At 39.7% G+C, this 18,703-nt stretch overlaps 1 protein-coding gene across 2 annotated transcripts in view; it reads right to left on the minus strand.

Moving 5' to 3' along the window:
* Positions 1-308: 308 nt before the first annotated feature.
* Positions 309-18,703, minus strand: part of COLEC12 (collectin subfamily member 12) — a 204,819-nt gene continuing 186,424 nt past the window's right edge. The window contains exon 10 of one of the 2 annotated variants that reach the window (XM_049619660.1): positions 309-549. In XM_049619660.1, the coding sequence (XP_049475617.1) occupies positions 524-549 (26 nt within the window). In that variant the 3' untranslated portion in view covers positions 309-523. Of the gene's footprint in view, positions 550-10,536; positions 11,993-18,703 lie in introns of those variants that run through there. The other variant, XM_049619661.1, reaches the window with a different exon arrangement.

Consider the following 18,703-nt stretch of genomic DNA (forward strand, 5'->3'; position numbering starts at 1 on the left):
GCTTTGCAATGAGCATGCGCCAAAGAACTGAAGTCTCTGTGTCACATCAGGAATGAGCATTTGTTCTAATCAGACCTTTTTCCTTCCATGGGCATAGGCAACTTCCGAATAAGGCTGTAACCTCTGTAGTACTCAGCCAATGAGGAATCAGGGGAGGGACTTGCACTCTAGGAGATAAATTGCCTGCTGTAGCTGCCCTGAGTGTGCCTGTCCATTAGACACCCGCTTTTGCAAGAAAGTTGATTGAAAGCCTCTCTTCACTGTGCTCCAAGTCTCTGCATCCCTCCTTTAACTGGGTCAGTGGGCTTATTTCTCACACCTGTCATTGTACTTTCTATGGATTTTGACAACTATAAAACACAAAAAATGAAACTTAATGTAAACTACTTAGTTAACAATAATGCATCCATATTGGTTCATCATCTGTAACAAAGGTACCACACCAATACAAAATGCATGGTGAGAACAGGGAGCAAGGGGGGATATGTACTTGCTGTATTTTCTGATCCATTTTTCTGTAAGTCTATAACTGCCTCATAGAAGTAATACCTATAGAGATAAAGAAAAAAAAATCAAGGTCCATGTATAAATGTCAGCTGCTACCCTCCACCCCCACCCACTGTTTTTATTTCCTATTCCCAGATTCCTCTACACAATAACTATGTCCACCTTTGGAGACATGATTCTTTGGGTGAAGTGCTCCCTTCCCAGACTTTTTTTTTTCTAATTTTATTTTTTTAATTTACACTCAAATTAGTTAGCATATAGTGCAACAATGATTTCAGGAGTAGATTCCTTAATGCCTCTTACCCATTTAGCCCATCCCCCCTCCCACAACCCCTCCAGTAACCCTCTGTTTGTTCTCCATATTTAAGAGTCTCTTCTGTTTTGTCCCCCTCCCTGTTTTTATATTATTTTTGCTTCCCTTCCCTTATGTTCATCTGTTCTGTGTCTTAAAGTCCTCATATAAGTGATGTCATATGATATTTATTTTTATCTGACTAATTTCGCTCAGCATAATACCCTCTCGTTCCACCCACGTAGTTGCAAATGGCAGGATTGCATTCTTTTTGATTGCCGAGTAATACTCCATCGTATATATATACAACATCTTCTTTATCCATTCATCCACCGATGGACATTTGGGCTCTTTCCATATGTTGGCTATTGTTGATAGTGCTGCTATAAACACTGGGGTGCATGTGCCCCTTCGAAACAGCACACCTGTATCCCTTGGATAAATACCTAGTAGTGCAATTGTTGGGTCGTAGGGTAGTTCTATTTTTAATTTGTTGAGGAACCCCCATACTGTTTTCCAGAGTGGCTGCACCAGTTTGCATTCCCACCAGCAGTGCAAAAGAGATCCTTTTTCTCCACATCCTCGCCAACATCTGTTGTTGCCTGAGTTAATGTTAGCCATTCTGACAGATGTGAGGTGGTATCTCATTGTGGTTTTGATTTGTATTTCCCTGATGGTGAGTGATGTGGAGCATTTTTTCATGTGTCGGTTGGCCATCTGGATGTCTTCTTTGGAGAAGTGTCTGTTCATGTCTTTTGCCCATTTCTTCACTGGATTTGTTTTTTTGGGTGTTGAATTTGATAAGTTCTTTATAGATTTTGGATACTAACCCTTTATCTGATATGTCATTTGCAAATATCTCCTCCCATAATGTCGGTTGCCTCTTCATTTTGCTGATTATTTCCTTTGTTGTGCAGAAGCTTTTTATCTTGATGAGGTCCCAATAGTTCATTTTTGCTTTTGTTTCCCTTGCCTCTGGAGACGTGTTGAGTAAGAAGTTGCTGTGGCCAAGATCAAAGAGGTTTTGCCTGCTTTCTCCTCAAGGATTTTGATGGCTTCCTGTCTTACATTTAGGTCTTTCATCCATTTTGAGTTTATATTTGTGTATGATGTAGGAAAGTGGTCCAGGTTCATTCTTTTGCATGTTGCTGTCCAGTTTTCCCAGCACCACTTGCTGAAGAGACTGTTTTTATTCCATTGGATATTCTTCCCTGCTTTGTCAAAGATTAGTTGGCCATACATTTGTGGGTCCATTTCTGGGTTCTCTATTCTGTTCCATTAATCTGCGTGTCTGTTTTTGTGCCATCCTTCCTAGACTTTTTACCAAGGGTTGCCTTTCCCTCCCTACTCCTTCTGTTTCTTGTACTAATGATTTGAGTGGTTTATTGGGAGGTTGTTTATTCTGGTGCAGATGGCTATAGAGAAAGGCTGAAATCTTTCCTGAAGGCTGAGGTCTGCTTTGTGTTAACAGTCTGAGACTAGTGGATGGATGGGTCTGTGCAAGTAGGAGAAAAGCACTTCAGGGGGCTGGATGCCTACAAGGTGCTCTTGGATGGAAGGTTTTAAAGGTGATGCCTGGAGGCAAGCTGGAGCTAAGACAGGAGGAGTCTAGGTGAGACCTCTTTGCCCTGGAATCTTCTGTGGACTGTGAACTCTGGTAGTCTAACAATTGGTTGTTCTTTGTGACTATTTGCTTCTTATTGTGTGCTAGCTTTTATTGCAAAGCCTTCTGCAGATCTTCCAACCTTGGGAATTTGAAAGGAAGAGATTTGGTCCATTTTTGGGTGTGAAGGGGCAACACTCCCCTCCCCACTATGATGACTGTAGGGATTAGTGTGGGCCTGAGGGGAATGTGAAATTTGGGGACACATTAGGCTGTGTGGTCTGAGACATTATCCTTCTAATCTTGGGGAACTGATTTATTTTCCTATGAGAAGTGGTATTTTCTTTCTTATATAATCTCTAGTACTAAGTATAAGATTATTTCTCAGAAATACAAAGGGGCTGGACCAGAAAGGATGAAACTCTGGAGTTCATTTAAAGGTTTACACAGTAGAGGTGACAGCAGACAATCAACCTTGCCTGCTTTTCATTGGTGCCAGGCACCTTCCCACGAGGGTTTTAGGTTGTTGGGACCAGTCTGCCCCTGGTGCATCTGCTCCCGGGGAGGTTCATTTTCTACCTGTATTTGGATAACACACTGGGTTCCTGGCTTCTCCTGCTTTGGTCTCCCTATGTGCCTGTTGTTCCACAGTACAACTAAGTGAGCTGAATTACAGAGGGAGGTAAATTGTCCTTTCAGGAGGAGGGATGTAGCAATCCCAAATGCCAGGGCCAGTTGACCAAGGCACCAATTCTTACTGCAAACTGGAGAATGCAATGCATGTAGTCTTGTTGCCTGTTATGAAAACGGGGAACGGTAATTTCTGAGGGGTGGGGAGGTCTATAAATAACTGCCAAATATTATAGCTATAGAGTATTGAAAAGTAAGCAAAAATGATTTGGGGCATATGATTTTTTCATGCCTTCAGCAAGGTATATGCAGTAGAGCCAGCTTTTCCTTATCTATTATAATTTATTTTTTTTTAATTTTTTTTAACGTTTACTTATTTTTGAGACAGAGAAAGACAGAGCATGAACAGGGGAGGAGCAGAGAGAGAGGGAGACACAGAATCTGAAACAGGCTCCAGGCTCTGAGCTGTCAGCACAGAGCCCGACGCGGGGCTCGAACTCACGGACCGTGAGATCATGACCTGAGCCGAAGTCGGACGCTTAACCGACCAAGCCACCCAGGCACCCCTATCTATTATAATTTAAAACTCAGGCATGGAAGCAGGTGACGGACTTCAATGGACTGGAGGGCTGTGCTTTTTCCACTGAAAGAACTCTTTCAAATGGACTCTGGGTTAAAAACTAACCACTTTTTTCTAGCCAACCCCCAATCTCTCTCTCTTTCTCTCTCCCTTCCATTCTATGTATGTATGTACGTATGTACATATGTATGTATGTATGTATGTATGTATCTTCCTATCTATCCATCCATCATCTAATTCTAGGTGTTTTTTTTTTTTCCTCCTTTTTTAGAAATGTCAGGATCTGTATGAAGATGCTGGTCACTATTCCTTGTGACTGTTGATTCAGGACTTTTGGTACATTTCATCCTGTGAAGCTGTAGGTATAAGGTTGAAATAAGTGAAGTTACAGTATAAAATGATTATCGCTTTGCAGAGTGTCTATTAGGTGGCATCTTATAGAACCTGAAATCCAGACTATTATATAAAATGGGCCTCAGACTATACCTTTGGAGAAAAAAAAAAAAAGAAGCAGTTTCTTCTCACATGGTGGTGTCCTAATGGAGGCATAGCAAACAGTTATTTAGAAACAAGTAATTGTCACCATAAAAAAACAAGGTAGTATGAGTGGTACAACACATATGACCAATGTATATGCTGATTAAGCAAAAGAAAAATGATTTCTTTATTCATTTTACTACTTAAGAGCATCATGATAGAGTAGATTTGCCAGTCTACTGGGGGCACTTGCTTTTAATATGTGTGAGCAGGAGTTCCCATAGCCTCAGGCTTCTATGCCATTCTTCTAGCATCACTTTCCCCCCAGGTCTCCGTCAGTGCAATCTGGAGCTGCTTAGTGCAGCTGAGTTCAGCCAGCCTTGCCCATTGCACATATCCTTAAGCTCCTCTTTAGTTGTGACCTCTTGGAGTTTGAAGTTGCAGGAGAGATACTTCCAGGGGGACTTGCGTAGGAGCAAAAAGACATGTTCCTATAGATTATGAGCAATGGGTAGAGCCTGTGAAGAAACTGCTTATGTTGGGGGCCAGAGCCTTCTTTATCTATCTATCTATCTATCTATCTATGTATCTATCATCTGTCTATGCATGCATTCGTGCATCCATTCATCCATCCATGTATCCACTCATTCATCCATCCATGTATCCACTCATTCATCCATGCTGTTTATCTATGCATCTGTCCATCCATGCATCCATCTATGCTTCCAACCTTCTATCAGTACATCATCCATTTCTCCATCATCCATCTGCCCCTATAGCCAAGGGGGAACACAAATTCCTTGATTTTGGAGATATTTGAATTGATTTTGTTCCTTTTGGGGAGATATAATTCAATTGAATAAAAAGTTAAAGGCTAGTGTACTGCATCAAAGTTTTCAAACTTTTTTTTAAACAGTGAATCTCGAGGCACCTGGGTGGTTCAGTCAGTTGAGCATCCAACCCTTGATTTCAGCTCAGGTCATGATCTCATGGTTCATGGGTTTGAGCCCCACATCAGGTTCTGGGCTGACAGAGTGGAGCCTGCTTGGGATTCTCTGTCTCCCTCTCTCTCTTTCTGCCCCTCCCCCACTCATGTGCACACACTTTCTCAAAAATAAATAAGTAAACGCTAAAAAAAACAGTGAACCTCAAAAGAAACCTCATATATGAGATAAATACATAGCCATCTGAAAAGTGATCTGGAGTTCCATTTGCTCTGCAAATACCCACCTCCCAACTACTGTGACAACTTCACAAGATCCCTTTGCTCCCCAGAGCACAGTTTACAGACTGCTGTGCTTTGATATAAAGCAAAGTATTGATGATGTGGTTTGGGTGGTGGATCTTGTGGGGGATTAAGGGAAGGGAGAGTTCACTGGGGCTGGAGACTTTGGAGGAAGTGTTTTGAAGATGGGTATGTCTTGAAAGGGAGTCATGTTTGAACCAGGAGAGTTGGGGGACACACTTCTTGGCAAGGTAAAGGACAGAGATAGGATGAGTAAAGGCCCTGGAGGGGGAGATGGGGTAGAGGCAGAAAGGGTGTCAGTCAGGGTCCAATAAGGAAAAGGTGGCATAGTCAAGCTGGGTATTGAGGAGAGTGTAATGATGGGGTGATTGAGAAAGCTGCAGCAGGTTTAAGGAAAACAATAAAAGTGTGGAATCTTGGAGCTAGTGTATCAGCAAGCCATTACTAGGGGTAAGAGGAAGTTGCTACTCCTGGACCCAGGGACAGAACTGGACCACCTAACAGGAGGTGTGGCCTTTGGTAGAGAGGTCCCACCTATTCCTGGTGACCTTCAAGGAAGAGATGAGGGAAATAAATACCCCACTTAGCTCTTTTCTCCCAGTGCGTCTCATTGTCCCAACCAATTGGAAGCCAGGGAGGCCCTCTTCAAGGTGATGACAGATGTACAAGAGGGCAGACAGTTACTTTAACACTTCTCAAGCCGTTGGTCGTGTCACATCTGCCAATATTGGCCAAAGCAAGTCATGTGGCTGAGCCCAAGTCAAGGAGCAAGAAGGTCCCCTCCTCTCAGAGAGATGGGGAAATTGCCAGGTTGCCTGTGAAGAATTGGAACCAGTAATTCAGCCTATCAAAATTTCCCTTAAGAGGATGAGGTGGAAAATAGATTGTGCAGGAGGGGGATTAGTGTGAACAGCTTTGGGTGGTACAACTTCTATTTGTACTCCCACCCCCACCATATCCATCCTCCCTTCCTTTTATCATAATAGAATTTTCAGCTTGACACGTGACTGTATTTCACAGCTGAAGACAGTTTTTCCTAGCATTCCTTGCAAGTAAGTAGCTATTTGACTAAGTTCTGGGTGAAGAGATGTGAGTAGAAGTGGTATATACGGTTTCTGCCCTTAAAGGGATTAATTAACTTCTTTTCCCACCCTCTCCCCCAGGCCTGCTTCCTGGAATGTGGATGTATTGCTGAGCCCTCTTAGATCATGCTTGCTTCAGGATGGCAGAGCAAGAAGACTGCAGGAGGGCGGCTCCCCGGGCTGCTTATGTACCTATAGTCAGGTGCAAGGGAAAGAAGCCTCCAACTTTTTAAGGCTGCTGCTATTTTGGGTCTTTATTTCATCAGCCAAATCTGTAATTAATACAAATTCACAAAAACCTCTATTCCTCTGATACCCAGTGGAAGGGATAACACAGAAGGAGGTATAAGTTTTGTTTTTGTTTTTGTTTTTTTCAGTCTTACTGGTATAAGGGAGAAGAGATCTCATAATTTTAGTTTTTCACCATGTTATCCCTATCTAGTATTTTGAAAGGATGCATTATCAGTGAGCTAGTTGCTGATGCAGTTTCCCTAATGATATTGGGACAGGTAGTGACAGGTCTGAACCAGTTCTGGACAATGCTGGTTCTATATGTGAGTGGAGGGCATGGCAGGCAAAGAGAGAAATGAGGGGAAGGGCAAACAAGCTCTTTGCCACTTGAGTATGTGTCATAACCAGGAAGTAGAGAGCAGGATTCCAACTTGGGCCCATTTGGCTCCAAAGCCCATCTCTCCTCATTTGGCACTAATTATATCAGAAAACTGGGAGAGGTCCAGCTACTCTAGAATCTAGAGTGGGTTCTTCAAACTAGCCTCTTTGGACATCCATGGCATTGGGGGCCTCTTTGCTAATTGATGTTGAAGGCAATGGTCTAGTACTTTTATCTAAACTGTGCAAATCAGGATTCCTACATTCTCTCTCTGGTCCTGCTAGAGAGAGGTAATCTTGGTGGTTTGAGATTTCTTGTGGCAAAGAACAAAATACAATGGGAAAAGCCTAGGCTCTCAGGAAGGTCCTGGTTGGGAGTATAGAAGACAGTATGGAGGGGTGGAAGCTAGGCAGCCATGAGTTCAAATCCCAGTTCTTGGAAGATTATTTAATCAGTCCAATCTTTAGTTTTCTTGCATAAGGGTTGGAAATAGTATATGTCAAGTTCCTAACCTATAGTAGGTGCTACTACTATAGAGCCAGCACTTTGTGCTTGTTTATGTCAGGCCTGGCCTGGCTCCTGCTTCATGGCACAGGAATTAATTTTAAGAAGCTTGTAACTCCCTGCAGCTTCCAGCCATGATTTGGTGGGTCTTGGCAATTAGTGACATGTAAAGAATACACAAAACTCTGGTGCCAAAGGTTAGGAGACTGGTCAAAGGGCAATTCTCCATACCTGGCCAAGAAGACTAAATTGAGACCCTTGGTTATGCCCATTTTATGAACTGTCTGAATGAGTTGTTAACAGAAGTCTCTACACTGGCAGCTTCCTCCTGCTCAAGTTGCACAGGTGACCCTGCTTTGCAAACTGAGGGCTAATGTCCTTTGACGGAGTTTGGAGGCTGGGACACAATCCCAACTATGGCAGGCTGGGGTGGACTGAGATAGTTTATTCATAGACCATTCATTGAAAAATGTGAAAACCAGGAGTCCTGTCTCTGGGGAATTAATGTTAGTTTTCTTAAGCCTGCTTTTTTCTGGACTTTTGCTCAACTGGGCATGCTATATACTTATTTGAACAAGGATATCTTGGAGGAGAGGAAAAAGGATGAACAGGTGAAGCAAAATCTTTTCAACATCTGCTATGTGACTTATAAAATAAATATGACACCATGCCATTAAGGGATTCTTCCCAGGAAAATGGAACTGTTGTACAGAGAAACGCCTTAAAAAGACTGAAAAGTCTATCTGTACTTGTAAAATTGTTGAGTATAATGGTAAGAAAAGAGATACTCCATCACACTACCATTTAGAAAAGGTTTCTAAAGTTTTTCCCTGACTCAGGGCCATACTTCGGTAATAGAATGAATCTGTTTTATCATCTGATTCTTTCCACTCTATCTTCCATTCACGTTGATGGACTGAGACAAATATAATAAGCATACATCCAATATACTAGATGTATAATAACCAACTTTTAGCAACATGAATCCCTTCATTTCTCTTGCTTGGCTTCTTCTACTCTTCAGTTCTTTTAAGATTTCATAACTGACTGGCCACATTCACCTTTCTCTCTTCTCAATTCAGTAATTTTTAGGTCTCTCATCTAATCTGTAGATCATCTTAACACATTGAAGGAGTTTTCTTCTGTTTCATCCAGATCACTTGTGCACAGTATTTGGCATGGAAAGAGGGATCTGCTCTACATTTTTTGGGAAAGGATTCAGACAAGAAGTGATGCTTGGGCTGAATCTTAAAGAAGGTACTCTCCAGGTATAAAATACAGGGAAGGAATCCAGGTAGAGTATGGGGGTGAGAAACCACATGGGAGAAAGTACAGGTGGCTTGGAAGGCTGTTTTGGTGCATGGATGAGGGAGGGTAGGGTTGCAGCTGGAGGGAAGGCTGGACATGTGGTTGGGAACCTGGGATCCTTTTGAAGATTTTAGGCTAGGGATATGGGGTAGGATAGAGTTGGATTTTAAATTAAGAATGAGGAACCTGATCAGATTTGCATTTTTGAAGGCAAATTGAAGGCATTTTGATGACAGCAGTGTGGGCTAGGGACAAGTCTTCCAATCATCCTGTTTCCTCAGTTTTGCATGAAGATTAGAGGAGATAATGTATGTGAAAATGCTAAACATTTAAACAATTATTCTTGTGTGACTTCTCTGAGTCATGAGTTAATATGCTTACTTTTTCAAGAAGAGACCAGCTTTGTCATCTGAGGCAAAAAACACATGCTTGGCATTGTTACCTGATTTATATAGCTCTCTACTTCCTTAAATATCTGGTTTTTAAAATGGGAGTGGCTATTACCATTTGTATTACCATTTGTTGTCTACTTTAGCTTACATTTTAACTCCTACAAATTGGAAGGGTGAGAGGAGATTTATAATAGAAGATAATAGAAAAGAAAGGGTTTTTTCCCCTCCTGGTTGTGCATTCATTCTTTTAAGAACCATTAGAAAGAAAAATGTGGGGTGCCTGGGTGGCTCAGTTGGTTAAGTGTCCAACTCTTGATTTCAGATCAGGTCATGATCTCTTGGTTCTTGAGTTAGAGCCCCGCATCAAGCTCTGTGCTGACAGTGTGGAATCTGCTTGGGATTCTCTCTCCTGCTGTCTCTGCTCTTCCCTGCTGCATGTGCATTTTTTCTCAAAATAAATACACTTAAAAAAAGAAAGAAAATCATTCTCCTTCTCCTAGTGTGTATCAGGTTACGTGCCTGAACAGACTTTATCATATCTCATTAAAATTCTCCTCCCAAAAGAGCATCAGTTGTGAGTAGGTGAACAGAAACCTGTTATATAAAGAGCTAAATGTACAGAGAAGTACATAAGGTATCTTATAATGTGTGATATTCATCTGATTTTATTCAGTGTGTTATTAAGAAGGACCCCTGTTCCTCAAAAACAGAATTTTCAGAGCTCAAGTCAGAATCCTATCTCCTTAGTGATGGTGGGACCTAGGAAGTGGTGTCACCTCCTTGAGACCCTCCCCTTTTCTGTCAATGGGGAGGGTAGCAAGGCCTGCTCGATGGGGCTGTTAGGAGGATGACGTGAGATGGTCTGACTAAAGTACTTCCCATAGTACCTGACAAATGACAGCACTGTAAGTTATGATTAGGGCTGGAGAGAACCATCTCAACTGAGAGAGCTAGCACTGTTCCCTTCTGATGATGGCATCACACATTTAAGTTGCTTCTGGGCATGAATATGAATTGACACTTAAAAAACAGGAAGAGGATGAAAAAGCAGATTGGGTTTAATCTATAAAAGGTCTTGAGGGATTGGGTTTAATCTGTGGAAGGCCTTGACCTGAGAAAATACTGGAGTCCAGTGCTTGCCTTGTGTCACAGGGCCCAGATGACGGTGAGTGCTGCCAACCTGACCAGGCCACGTGAACAGGACAGCAGGGCATAAAGGTGCGAGGAGATGGTTGTTTTCAGCTACAGAGATGGCATGAATGGTGACCAGGGGTTAAGACAACATAGTCCACACGGCTGCAGGTGTGAAAGTCAAACTCTGTCTTTATTCTTTTACCATTTTATTTGGGATAGGTAGCAGCACTGCCTGGGGAGCTCCTTGGAAGGGGAGGAGAGGGAATCTGTTGGTTGGAAATCTTACCTTTGAGCATCAATTATATCTAATGCCTATTTTCAGCACATTTCATGTTAGACTTTTTGATGGCAAGTCAAGGTGTAGAAGGTAGATGGGCTCAGAGGAAAGGTTCTTTGCAACAGTTCAATGTAGTGGCCAAAAGTTTACTCTTGCATTTCATCATACGTGTACCTTGGAGTTATGTTTTTTGGAACCTGCCTTAAGAAAACACAAACTTTCCAGGTAGCATATAGCTGTCCCCATCTTGCTTGCATCTCTGCCTTGGTTGATGAGATGCCATACTTTGCTGACAGTCACTAGTGGCTCTGCTATTGGTCTGATATGAAGCACATTCATAACTCAGCCATAAAATAGGGCTTTCTAGATAGCCAGATTCTTTCCCAACAGATACCTCTCCACCACCCCTAACTCCACCAAAATGAAGTAGAAGCGCATCCTGAGTTGACCACTTTCTCTGGGCCTGGCCAGGCACATAGTAAGAATGTTGGCTGGTGATGGGCTCAAAACACAGCCCACTTGACTGAGCCATGTATATGCTCAGGCTTGACCTACCCTGGCAAAATCTGCAAGGATATTTTTAGACATTTCAAGTGATTGACTCCTCTGAGGAAATGATACATTAAAAAAATATATATATACACACATATTTTTTTTTAAAACCACAACTGAAAAAAATTCTTTGCCAATGGGTAGAATTAAGTCTGACAAGAAACCCTAAGAGTTTTTTTTTATTAGTACCATTATTGTTTTCTTTGGCTCCATGTATTATATTGGTAAGATGACAAAAAAAAAAAAAAAAAAAAAAGGAAGAAAAGGAAAAAATTGTAAAAAGGCAAATATTTTGTACAAAAATACAAAGTTTTAAAAGCTCTTTAAGTATATTTCATATCATTACTAAGAGTTGGCCTATATATCTGTGTGTCTGCATATTTTTCTTACATTTGGGATTTTAGAAATGTATGGTACGTTTACACAGTATAGTTCTCCCTAAAGCTCAACAACCAATGATAGCCTTTTTTCTGATTGGAGCAATCCATACTTTGGAAGATGTGATTTGCATAACTGTGCAGTTACTGGCTGAAAAAAATCTATGTGATTCAGTCCATTTGCATACTGAAAATCTATACATCATACTGGGGGGAACATTTTAGTTCTGAAATCCTTGAGTAAAGGAAGATGGTAAAGATAACTAGCTGTCAATTTTTTCAGTAATTTGTTTTCAGTGCTTTTTTTTCAATCTGGTGAGAAGATGATGCAATCAGAAAGAAGTATCCTTTGCCCTTGAGAACCATCTGAAAATCTGCTCTTGTTATTACATCACAGTCCATTATAATGCAGATGGTGGTACTACAAAAGAGGAAAAACAATGGGCGTTAGTTTTTCTTAAAGAATAAACAATGTACAATTCAAAAAAAGGAGCACATATTTTTATAGGAAAGATTCCAAAATACATCAATTATTTTTTTCATGAAATGCCTATAAGTTCATATCCAGATTAACTAAAAGGTAAATGTCTCCTTTAAGGAGTCCATTCTGGGGTCAACTTAAATCTCAAGTGGCCAAACAAGGCAAACAAATGACAAACCTGGGTCACTTCTCACCCTCTACTGTAATTCTTTTTTTTTTAATTGAATATAACTGACATACAATATTAGTTTCGGGTGTGTAATATGATTTGATATTTGTATACATTGTGAAATGATCACCATAATAAGTCTAGTTAACATTTGTCATCACACACAGGAAAAAAAAAATTACCTTTTCATTTATATCCAAATTAGTTAGCATATAGTGCCATAATGATTTCAGGAGTGGAATCCAGTGATTCATCCCAACGAGTGTTCTCCTTAAGGCCCCTTGCCCATTTAGCACATCCCCCCGCCCACAACCCCTCCAGCAACCCTCAGTTTGTTCTCTGTATTTAAGAGTCTCTTGGGTTTTGTGCCCCTCCCTGTTTTTATATTATTTTTGCTTCTCTTCCCTTATTTTCATCTGTTTTGTATCTTAAATTCCATGTATGAGTGAAGTCATAAGTATCTTTCTCTAATTTCACTTCGCATAATATACTCTAGTTCCATTCATGTTGTTGCAAATGGCAAGATTTCATTCTTTTTGACTGCTAATACTCCATTTTGTAATATATATATATATATGCATATATATATATACACACATACATACATACATACCACATCTTCTTTATCCATTCATCTGTTGATGGACATTTGGGTTCTTTCCATACTTGGGCTATTGTTGATAGTGCCGCTATAAACATTGGGGTGCATGTGTCCCTTTGAAACAGCATACCTGTATCCTTTGGATAAATACCTAGTAGTGCAATAGCTGTGTCATAGGGTAGTTCTATTTTTTTTTTTAATCTAAAAATTTTTTTTAAATGTTTATTTATTTTTGAGAGAGAGAGAGAGAGTGTGTGAGTAGGGGAGGAGCAGAGAGAGAGGGAAACACAGAATCTAAAGCAGGCTCCAGGCTCTGAGCTGTCAGCCCAGAGCCCGATGCAGGGCTCAAACTCACGAACTGTGAGATCATGACCAGAGCTGAAGTTGGACAGTTACCGACTGAGCCACTCAGGCGGCCCAGGGTAGTTCTATTTTTCATTTGCTGAGGAACCTCCATACCATTTTCCAGAGTGGCTGCACCAGCTTGCATTCCCACCAGCAGTGCAAAAGAGATCCTCTTTCTCCACATCCTCACCAACATCTGTTGTTGCCTGAGTTGTTAATGTTAGCCATTCTGACAGGTGTGAGGTGGTATCTCAGTTTGTATTTCCCTGATGATGAGTGATGTGGAGCATTTTTTCATGTGTCGGTTGGCCATCTGGATGTCTTCTTTGGAGAAGACATATTCATGTCTTTTGCTCATTTCTTCACTGGATTATTTGTTTTTTTGGGTGTTGAGTTTGATAAGTTCTTTATAGATTTTGGATCCTAACCCTTTATCTGATATGTCGTTTGCAAATATCTTCTCCCATTCTGTTAGTGGTTTTATCTTTTTGCTAATTAAACAGTTTTGCTGTGCAGAAGCTTTTTATCTTGATGAAGTCCCAATAGTTCATTTTTGCTTTTGTTTCCCTTGCCTCCGGAGACATGTTGAGTAAGAAGTTGCTGTCGCCAAGATCAAAGAGGTTTTGCCTGCCTTCTCCTCGAGGATTTTGATGGCTTCTTGTCTTACATTTAGGTCTTTCATCCATTTTGAGCTTATTGTTGTGTATTGTGTAAGAAAGTGGTCCAGGTTCATTCTTCTGCATGTCACTGCCCAGTTTTCCCAACACCATTTGCTGAAGAGACTGTCTTTATTCCATTGGATAGTCTTTCCTGCTTTGTCAAAGATTAGTTGGCCATATGTTTGTGGGTCCATTTCTGGGTTCTCTATTCTGTTCCATTGATCTGAGTGTCTGTTTTTGTGCCAGTACCACACTGTCTTGGTGATTACAGCTTTGTAATACAGCTTGAAGTCTGGTATTGTGATGCCTCCTGCTTTGGTTTTTGTTTTTCAAGATTGCTTTGGCTATTTGGGGTCTTTTCTGGTTCCATAAAAATTTTAGGTTTTTTTTTTTTAAGCTCTGTGAAGAATGCTGGTGTTATTTTGATAGGGATTGCATTGAATATGTACATTGCTTTGGGTAGTATCGACATTTAACAATATTTGTTCTTCTAGTCCATGAGCATGGACAATTTTTGCATTTTTTTGTCTTCTTCAATTTCTTTCATGAGCTTCTATAGTTTTCAATGTATAGATTTTCACCACTTTGGTTAGGTTTATTCCTAGGTATATTATGGTTTTTGGTGGGAAAAAAATTTTTTATGATGGCTTTATTTTTATTTTTATGTTTGTTTATTTATTTATTTTGAGAGAGAGAGAGAGAGAGTGAGCACAAGCCGGGGGGGGGGGGGGGAGAAAGAGGGAAAGAGAGAATCCCAAGCAGTCTTTGCACTGTCAGTGCAGAGCCCAATATGGGGCTCAAACTCCTGTATCGTGAGATCATGACCTGTGCCGAAATCAGGAGTCCAATGCTTAACCAACCGAGCTACTCAGGTGCCCCTAAGTTTTTATTTTAATTCCAGTTAACATATAGTATTACATTAGTTGCAGGTGTATAGTATAGTGATTCAACAATTCTGTACATCACCCAGGGCCCATCATGAGAAGTCCACTCTTTAATCCCCATCACCTATTTCACCCTCCCACCACCAACTTCCCCTCTGGTAACCACCAGTTCTCTATAGTTCAGAATCTGTTTCTTGCTTTCTCTCTCTCTCTCTTTCCCTTTGTTCATTTGTTTCTTAAATTTCACATATGAGTTCAATCATATGGTATTCTTCTCTGACTTATTTCACTGAGCATTATATCCTCTAGCTCCAGCCATATCATTGCAAATGGCAATATTTCAGTGTTTTTAATGGCTGAATAATATTCCTTTGTATTTATATATATACTGCACATTTATCCATTCATTAATCAATGGACACTTGGGCTGCTGTTGTAAATAATGCTGCAATAAACATAGAGGTGCATATGTATTTCTGAGGTAGTGTTTTCATTTTTTTCAGATAAGTGGCCAGAAGTGGAATTATTGGATAATATGGTAATTGTATTTTTAATTTTTTAGGAACCTCTATGCTGTTTCCCATAGCGGCTGGTATATTCCTACCAACAGTGTACATGGATTTCCTGTTTTCCACATCCTTGCCAGCACTTATTTCTTTCTGAGCACAGCCATTCTAACAGGTGTGAAGTGATATCTCATTGTGGTTTTGATTTGCATTTCCCTGATGATTGTGATGTTGAGCACCTTTTCATGTACCTGTTGGCCATTTGTATATCTTCTTTGGAAAAATATCTTATTCTGGTCCTTTGACCACTTTTAAATTGGGTTATTTGGCTTTTTGCTAATGAGTTGTTTGAATTCCCTTATGTATATTGGGTATTGACAACTTGTCAGATATATGATTTGAAAATATCTTCTACCATTCCACAGGTGGCCTTTTTTTTATCCTCATGGTTTTTATTCAAATCTTTTTAAAAAATTTATTTTTATCCCCGTAGTTAACATACAATGTTATATTAGTTTCAGGTGTACAATATAGTGATTCAATAATGCTATACATTGCCCAGGGCTCATCATGATAAATATACTCTGTAATCGCCATCTTCTATTTATCCATCCCCCAACCCATCTCCCTTGTGGTAACCATCAGTTTGTTCTCTATAATTAAAGAGTCTGTTCCTTGGTTTGTCTCTCTCTCTTTTCCCTTTGTTCATTTGTTTTGTTTCTTAAATTCTACATGAGTATAATCATATGGTATTTGTCTTCACTTACTTCACTAAGCATTACATTTTCTTGCTCCATGCATGTTACTGCAAATGGCAAGGCTTCATTCTTTTTTTTATGGCTGAATCGTAAATATACACCACATCTTTTTTATCCATTCATCTATCAATGGACGCTTGGGCTGCCTTTTCATTTTTTTGATGGTTTTCTTTGCTGTGCAGAAGCTATTTAGTTTGCTGTAGTCCCATTTGTTTATTTTTGCCTCTGTTGCCTTTGCTTTTGGTGTTAGATTCAAAAAAGTCATTACCAAGACTGATGCCAAGGAGATTACTATGTTTTCTTCTAGGGGTTTTATGGTTTCGGGTCTTAAATTCTTAATCCATTTTGAGTTAACTTTTGTGTATTGTGTACATTTCATTCTTTTGCACATGGCTGACCAGTCTGTTTAACACTATTAAAGAGACTGTCCTTTTGCTGTTGTATATTGTTGGCTTTTTTGTCAGTTAATTAATGATATATGTGCAGGTTTATCTGTGGGCTGTCTATTCTGTTACATTGATCTATGTGTCTGTTCTTATGCCAATACCATACTCCTTACTATTAATTCAATCTTACTATTAATCTGTCAGTTCACATATTCTGTTTTCTTTGTTATTCAGTCTTGGTAGGTTTATGTTTCTAAGAATTTATCCATTTTTTTCTAGGTTGTCAATTTGTTGTCAATAATTGTTCATAATAGTCTCTTATGATCCTTGTATTTCTGTGGTATCAGTTGTAATATCTCTAATTTCTGATTTTCCTTAAGTGAGTCCACTCTCTTTTTTTCTTGAAACTAGATAAAGTTTTGTTGATTTTATCTTTTAACGAACTCTCATTTTCACTGAGCTTTTATATTGTCTTCTTAGTCTGTATTTTATTCCTTTCTGTTTTGCTTTTTATTTCCTACCTTCTACTAACTTTGGACTTCATTTTCTAGTTCCCTGAGGTGTAAACTATGTTATCTGACTTTTTCTTGTTTATGGAGGTGGGCATTTATTGCTATGAACTTTTCCCTTAGAACTCCTTTTGTTGCATCCTATAACTTTTGGTATGTTCTATTTCCATTTTCATTTGTCTCAAAGAATTTTTTGATCTTTCTTTTGATTTCTTCTTTGAGTAATTGGTAGTTTAGTAGCATGTTGTTTAATCTTCACATATTGGTGAATATCCCAGTTTTCTTCTTACAACTGATTTCTAGTTTCATACCTTTATGGTCACAAAAGATGTCTGGTAGGATTGCAATCTCCTTAAATTTATTGAAATTTACTGTTTTGTGGCCTAATATGTGATCTATTCTGAAGAATGCTGCATGTTCAGTTGAGAAAAATATGTATTCTGTTGCTTTAGGATGGAGTGTTCTGTATATGTTGGTTAAGTCCTTCTGATCTTAAGGCTGATGATTCCTCATTGATTTTATTGTCTGGCTGATCCATCTATTTATGTAAGTGGGGTATTAAAGTCCCCTGCTATTATTGTATTGCTGCCTATTTCTCCCTTTAGGTTTGTTAATATGTGTTTCATATATTTAGGGGCTTCTATATTGGGTCCGTAAATATTTACAAATGTTATATCCATTTGTTGGATTGACCCCTTTGTTATTATCTAATGCCCTTCTTTGTCTCTTGTACAGTCTCTCTTTAAAGTCTGTTTTGTCTGATATAAATACAGCAACCCCATCTTTCTCTTGGCTTGTTTTCATCGTGTATCGTTTTCCATCCCTTCACTTTCAGTCTGTGTGTATCTTTATGTCTAAAGTGAGTCTCTTTTTGGCAGCATATACATGGGTCTTGTTTTCTTATCCATTCAGCCACTTTGTGTCTTTTGATTGGAGAATTTAATCCATTTAAAGCAACTGTTGATAGGTGTGTACTTACTGCCATTTAAAAAGTTGCTTTTTAAAGGAAATTAAAAGCAAAAATGAACTACTGGGACCTTATGAAGATAAAAAGCTTCTGCACAGCAAAGGAAACAACCAATAAAACTAAAAGGCAACCAACGGAATGGGAAAAGATATTTGTAAATGACATATCGGACAAAGGGCTAGTATCCAAAATCTATAAAGAGCTCACCAAACTCCACACCCGAAAAACAAATAACCCAGTGAAGAAATGGGCAGAAAACATGAATAGACACTTCTCTAAAGAAGACATCCAGGTGGCCAACAGGCACATGAAAAGATGCCTAACATCGCTCCTCATCAGGGAAATACAAATCAAAACCACACTCAGATATCACCTCACGCCAGTCAGAGTGGCCAAAATGAACAAATCAGGAGACTATAGATGCTGGCGAGGATGTGGAGAAACGGGAACCCTCTTGCACTGTTGGTGGGAATGCAAACTGGTGCAGCCACTCTGGAAAACAGGGTGGAGGTTCCTCAGAAAATTAAAAATAGACCTACCCTATGACCCAGCAATAACACTGCTAGGAATTTACCCAAGGGATACGGGAGTACTGATGCAAAGGGGCACTTGTACCCCAATGTTTATAGCAGCACTCTCAACAATAGCCAAATTATGGAAAGAGCCTAAATGTCCATCAACTGATGAATGGATAAAGAAATTGTGGTTTATATACACAATGGAGTACTACGTGGCAATGAAAAAGAATAAAATATGGCCCTTTGTAGCAACGTGGACAGAACTGGAGAGTGTTATGCTAAGTGAAATAAGCCATACAGAGAAAGACAGATACCATATGGTTTCACTCTTATGTGGATCCTGAGAAAC

The sequence above is a fragment of the Panthera uncia genome (genome assembly GCF_023721935.1).
Source record: "Panthera uncia isolate 11264 chromosome D3 unlocalized genomic scaffold, Puncia_PCG_1.0 HiC_scaffold_8, whole genome shotgun sequence".
In the NCBI taxonomy this organism is placed as follows: domain Eukaryota; kingdom Metazoa; phylum Chordata; class Mammalia; order Carnivora; family Felidae; genus Panthera; species Panthera uncia.